At 39.0% G+C, this 6,191-nt stretch overlaps 1 protein-coding gene across 1 annotated transcript; it reads left to right on the top strand.

The window, feature by feature from the left end:
* Nucleotides 1-2,783: 2,783 nt before the first annotated feature.
* On the top strand, nucleotides 2,784-5,863 carry LOC113052870 (neurogenic differentiation factor 1). The gene is made up of 2 exons (XM_026217305.1): nucleotides 2,784-2,970; nucleotides 3,822-5,863. Exon 2 carries the CDS (start codon nucleotides 3,831-3,833, stop codon nucleotides 4,875-4,877), a length of 1,047 nt encoding a protein of 348 aa, XP_026073090.1. The 5' UTR covers nucleotides 2,784-2,970; nucleotides 3,822-3,830; the 3' UTR covers nucleotides 4,878-5,863.
* Nucleotides 5,864-6,191: the final 328 nt, after the last annotated feature.

Raw genomic sequence — 6,191 nt, 5'->3', positions numbered from 1 at the left:
TATGCATAAAATATATTTTATGCATAAATTATATTACATAAATCAGTATATTTCATGAATTGTTATTTAAAATATTCTATTCGATTTTAATTTAACCTTACATGCAGACATTTAGAAAAAGACCATACATTGTAACAATTTTTTTTTCAATTTTTTCTAAGTTGTAAATAAAAGATAATTAGATTACGTTTTACAAGAAAATTATATTTCAATCTAATTCAATAATAACATTTAATTCAATATTACTTGCCGGTTTTTCAGTGTAGTTTCTCAATTTTAACAGAAGATGGCGCTGGTGACCATAATTAGACTCAACAGAGTCATAGCTCCGATCTTATACACATACACAGGGTTCCAGTGAAATGAATATTAAACGTAAAATGCGACTATAACCATTTTAAATAACAATATATTAATAGTACTACATTTATTATAATAAGATGAAAGCCAACGCCATACTGTTTAATCTAATGCACTGGAAATTTATTTCATAAATGTATACCAAATAAAACATTTAGGCCTAAACAAAATAATTTATATTTTGTAGAACTCTGGTGCAGACTGCCTCGAGAGGCCGCACTGGTCCCATGTGCAGCAGGTGGCGTTACCTGCAACCCAAACGAGCCCTTGAACTAAAGAAACACAGAATCAATCCACAGAGCTGCACAGATGGGTCACGCAGCCAAAACGAGCGCCTCTGCATGATTTATTGCGCCAAAATACCACAGAACTAATCAGCGGACAAACTAATTAATAGAAATCTGCATTTTTGCATAATTAATTAGAGCAACTCACAATGAAATAAGAGATAGGGATTTATTCTGTCGGGAGAGCCATTCATGCAGAGAAAGAGAGATTTGGTTTGTATCCCCTGTTCCAGTCGGAGGAAAGGTCTGCTGGTTTAAGCAGAGGACGGTAAAGGTCAAATATTATGTTAGGATGGGAGCGGAAACTCACAGGAGGCGTTAAAGAAATCTTACAGGAAGTTACCTACTTCTGTTCGTTTTGTATCAGAGCTTACATATATATGATTTATATATAAATTTGAGCAATTGTTCTACCTTTTGATTTATTCGCCTTTGTATTAAACCAGAGAAAATAAAAATTATCAGTCAGGGCGATGTAATATGACATCATACACTCTGTAAGCTATATTTTAATGCATGTAATTTATAATACCACATAAAATAAAGAGTGCCAATGTGTGGGATGCTGAAGAAACGAGAAGTGCAAAAGCGTGAACCAAATGCGACACAAGTCCTCTGAGTTGCTGTCAGTGGTGCTGAAATCACTTGGTTTGCATGGCAACAAGGAGATAAAGACTGCAAACAGACGGCTTCCTTTCGGACCTTTGACCGGGACAAACTTGTTGATTTTTATGAGAAATATCAGCAGCATTCAGAGCCCATGTTCGTGGACACTTCACGGTTACCTGGTTATCAGATGTCTGCGGTAGGCCATTAACAGATGTCAGGAGAGATAAGCACAGATAAACAAACAATGGAAAGAAATATTTTCCATGCATGAGCAAACAGCAGGGGAGGATAGAGACGAGATACCCAACTCAGCTTTAGATCGAATAAAAACAATTGCACTACCTCAGTAAATCAAAACCTGCAAATCTTTAATATGCTCTCATAAAGTTTATTTGATCAAAGTAAAGTTGAGCAGGCCTAAGATGTTTTTCTGGACTGATTCTGAACTAAATCGCATAGGCCAATATTTTAAAGACAACAAATACTCTCAAAGCTAACAACTACCGGCTAAGTAGGCTACACAATTAATGCATGATTAGATCATGCACAGACTTTTATAGTGAAAAAAAGTGTTATTTTGTTACTTGTCTAGATGACTTTCTGTTGATATCAAATAGGCTAATTCCTCAATTTTATTTCATTTTATTTATTGTAGGCCTATTTATTTATTTTAATAGCCTATATAGGCTATTATAGGCTAATCAAAGCACAAACGCTCCACGTCTGTTTAAATGCCACTGTATAGTTATTCCCCCATTTATGTACTTGCCTCTTTTTTGGGGGGTGGGGGGGGGGGGTAGTTGGAGGGGCAGAGATATTAAATTGAATAGAAAACACCAGATTTAGGACGTTGGATCAGGTTAGTGAGCCGTGAAACATGCTTTTTGTCAGTGCGCGTGCGACTCGCGTGCCGCCCGACCAGCATTTGACAAGAGGGGGACTCATGACCGGGATCTCGAGCCAAACTTTGCAATAGCCTACTGTTTACACTCAAGATCACGAGATACTTATAGATAAAACATAAGCAACAATTCTCCGAACCACCACAACAAACTACAAATTTCTCAAAAATCAAATGGGCTAACCTATAAAAAGTAATGATAAGATAATAATAATTTGTATTTTTATTATTATACAATTTAGGCGTATTTATATTCTTTTAGACAGGACCTAGGCCTATTTCCACTAATAATTAGGGACAAAACCTACTGAGTAATTATGAGATAATTTATGGACACGCATAAAGAACTGTCCGCTTTAAGACAACGGGATGTAGCTAAAGAAAGAGCCGGTCGTGATTGAATGTGTCCCACGCTTGAAAGGGTTAATCCATCCTGCGGGTACAAACAGGTCCACTGAGTCTCTAACTGGCGACAGATGGCCACTTTCTTTCGGCCACAAAGGGACGGAATACGGAGCTCTGGCGAATACAAATGGAAGAGATCACGTGACGCTTGAGGCCGTTTTCCTGACGTAGTCGGCCATATGGCGCGTGCCGGGGAAGGGGCGGGGCCAGATGCCAATCACGGGCGCAGGGTGGGACTGTAGAGGCAGCCACAGACAGACATCCACTCGCATCTTCCAGCATCAGCAGCACCGCTATATAACCAGAGCATCCCATCGGCGCAGCCACATTAGGCTTCAATCCGCAGGACTTCCCACACCACCACGACGGGCATGAAACTGTCATAACAAGACATTCAACAAATCCTAGGTATGTCTTGTTTCTTTCATTAATAATAAACTCTGTATTTGACATATTTATGTTGAACTGACAAGTAGCTCGGTATCATTCAGATCATTCGTATGTTGCTGATGGTTATACTCCATGATACTTATACATGAACCGACGTTTAATTTGGAACGGCATACATTTTGCATAACTGATACTTCGTAAACCCATAAATAAATCTACTGAAAAGGTAAATGAATTGTTACATTCAATAGTGAATATGTGCCAACTTGCATTGACAAGTTTTTTGCGTTTTTTTTTCAAATTAATAAAATTAATTACAAAATTGATTTTTGGAGTGCAAAATAATCCTGTATATTGACAAATTAATACTTTTTACAATCTCATTGTCTAAACTTCTGCTATACTGTACAATACTTGCTTTTAAGATTTAAAAAAAATCTTGCTGTTCAGTCTCGTTAAACAGGATTAAGGCAATACCAATTTACTTATGATAATTCAAACTACATTCAGACTAATTTATTTCAAACCTAACCAGAAATTAGAATTTAGTTTCTGAATACCTAGGAATAAAAAAACACACACACACACAAGCATATATATAATATTCCAATATTCCTTATTAAATTCCTTCATACTTCAAAATGAACAACAAGGACTCCATCTGATTAGGAATCTCGGATGATGTTACATAACAAAGCTGGATGAAGTAAGCAGCTATGATTCATCCACAGGTCATGTGTTGTTGCATTTTGAATGTGCAACGTAGTGCATTTCATTTTTTTTTAAGGCTTGCATGCCTCTAATGTTTAAGATAATACAGAACAATTTGATTGAATGGATGTTTAAAGGCTTTATTTATCGCTTTGTAGAGTTCCAAAATGACGAAATCTTACACAGAGGAAAGCATGATGCTGGAGTCTCAAACTAGCACGAGCTGGACCGACAAGTGTGACAGCAGCTCCCAAGACGAGCGCGACGTGGAGAACACCAGCGTGCCCATGCACAAGGATATGGAGGACGACGAAGTAGGACTTAGCCGACTCGAAGATGAGGATGACGATGAGGAAGAGGAGGAGGAAGAAGACGGCGATGATACCAAGCCGAAAAGACGAGGACCCAAGAAGAAGAAGATGACTAAGGCGCGTCTACAGAGGTTCAAACTAAGGCGCATGAAGGCGAACGCCCGGGAGAGGAACCGCATGCACGGGCTCAACGACGCGCTGGAGAGCCTACGCAAAGTTGTGCCGTGCTACTCCAAAACGCAGAAGCTCTCCAAGATCGAAACACTACGACTGGCCAAGAACTACATTTGGGCGCTTTCGGAAATCCTGAGGTCGGGCAAAAGCCCGGATCTAATGTCTTTCGTGCAGGCCTTGTGCAAGGGCTTGTCCCAGCCCACGACCAATTTGGTCGCAGGATGCCTCCAACTGAACCCCAGAACTTTTCTCCCCGAACAGAGCCAGGAGATGCCCCCTCATATGCAAACAGCAAGTGCTTCCTTTTCCGCTCTTCCCTACTCCTACCAGACGCCCGGTCTTCCCAGCCCTCCATACGGTACAATGGACAGCTCTCATATCTTTCACGTCAAGCCGCACGCGTACGGGAGCGCACTGGAGCCATTCTTTGACACCGCGCTCACAGACTGCACCAGTCCCTCCTTTGACGGACCTCTTAGTCCACCTTTGAGCGTTAATGGGAACTTTTCCTTCAAACACGAGCCCTCGTCGGAATTCGAGAAGAACTATGCCTTTACCATGCACTATCAGGCGGCGGGCTTGGCCGGCGCGCAGGGACACGCGTCTCTTTACGCGGGCTCTACGCAGCGCTGTGATGTACCCATGGAGAACATTATGTCGTACGAGGGGCACTCGCATCACGAGCGGGTCATGAACGCACAGCTGAACGCGATATTTCACGACTCGTGATGATTCTAACAGACATTTGTGATTACTGCTCGTCACGGTATTCTGTTATGGCTGATGCAAAAAGAGCAACAACATTATATGCTTAATCTTATGTACTTATTTATTGTTGTTACTGCCTTTAGGAGAAAAGAGAATTCGTTTATTCTCGTTCCCCTTATGTATTGTATTCTATAGCGCTTCTACGTTGCGGTCACACACAGGTGGGAACAGGCGTGACTTTCTTCAGAATGTGTTACTTATCCATGCTACAAAATCACAAGCAATAATTTGGAATCTATGCAATTTTTAATCCGATACTGGGCCAATTATAGAAATGAATAGAGATTGATATATTTTTCAACCTATTACATTTTACTACTTATCTATCCCATACTGAATTATTTTGTTGTGATTTTGTATAGAAGTGTTAATTTTTATAAAGTCAAATCCCTGCATCATTCCATGCAACCCCTCATGTTAATGTTTTATAAAACTGGGTTATCTCTTGTTTATATAAAACAGTACTCAATCTAGTAATAACCAGCAGGCAAGTGCTTAAAAATCTGTAATGTTGCCTTAGCAATTAATTACTGTAAAAGCATGCAGAGTTGCACAAGTCCCGTTCTTTGAACCCCGTCTAATTTAACGTTCAATCAGTTATCCTTTGTGGAATTTCGAATTGCTTGAGTGCTGAAAAATTCGGTTGTTAGAGTCTCAGTGTTGTACATAAAAGCTTGACTATCACCTTTTAAATTCGCCCTGTGTAAAAAGCTGATCGAGAGGCCTGTCTTTCTAAGATGGGAAATAAATAATGGACTGAATTAGTCTGCTCAAACTATTCGGTTATTCTCGACTTGAAATTGTATTGCTTGTGAAGAAGGAGCAAACAATGACGATGCAACCAAAAAGAGGTTGATTACAAAGTGACTCTAGTTTTGAGACTGTTGTATGTGTGTATCAGTTCATGATGGAGGTTTACGAAATAAAACAAATGGTTTTGAATTTAACATTATCATAGTCATTTATGTAAAAACATTTAGAGATACATGCATCACTCCAGGCACTTTCAGAATTTTTTTCTTTATAAATCATTATTTGTATTTTCTTTAAAACACTGACTTGCTGATTGTTCAGTTAAAATATCGATTTATAAACAGGTGAAAAGGTTTGAAACAGTTGGCTACATTTTGAAACTATTAATATGAAATTTCAAGGTCTTGTATATAATTCAATATAATTAAACATATTTTTCTTTCCTAAAGGATATTCACTGTTAGTAGGCTTTAAGTAACCTTAAGCGGCTGTATTGATTTGGTGCGCAATAAGAGTATTTCT

This window comes from Carassius auratus, chromosome 34 (genome assembly GCF_003368295.1).
Source record: "Carassius auratus strain Wakin chromosome 34, ASM336829v1, whole genome shotgun sequence".
In the NCBI taxonomy this organism is placed as follows: domain Eukaryota; kingdom Metazoa; phylum Chordata; class Actinopteri; order Cypriniformes; family Cyprinidae; genus Carassius; species Carassius auratus.
The sequence above is the reverse complement of the archived record's forward strand: the minus strand, read 5'-3'. Positions and strand labels throughout refer to the sequence as shown.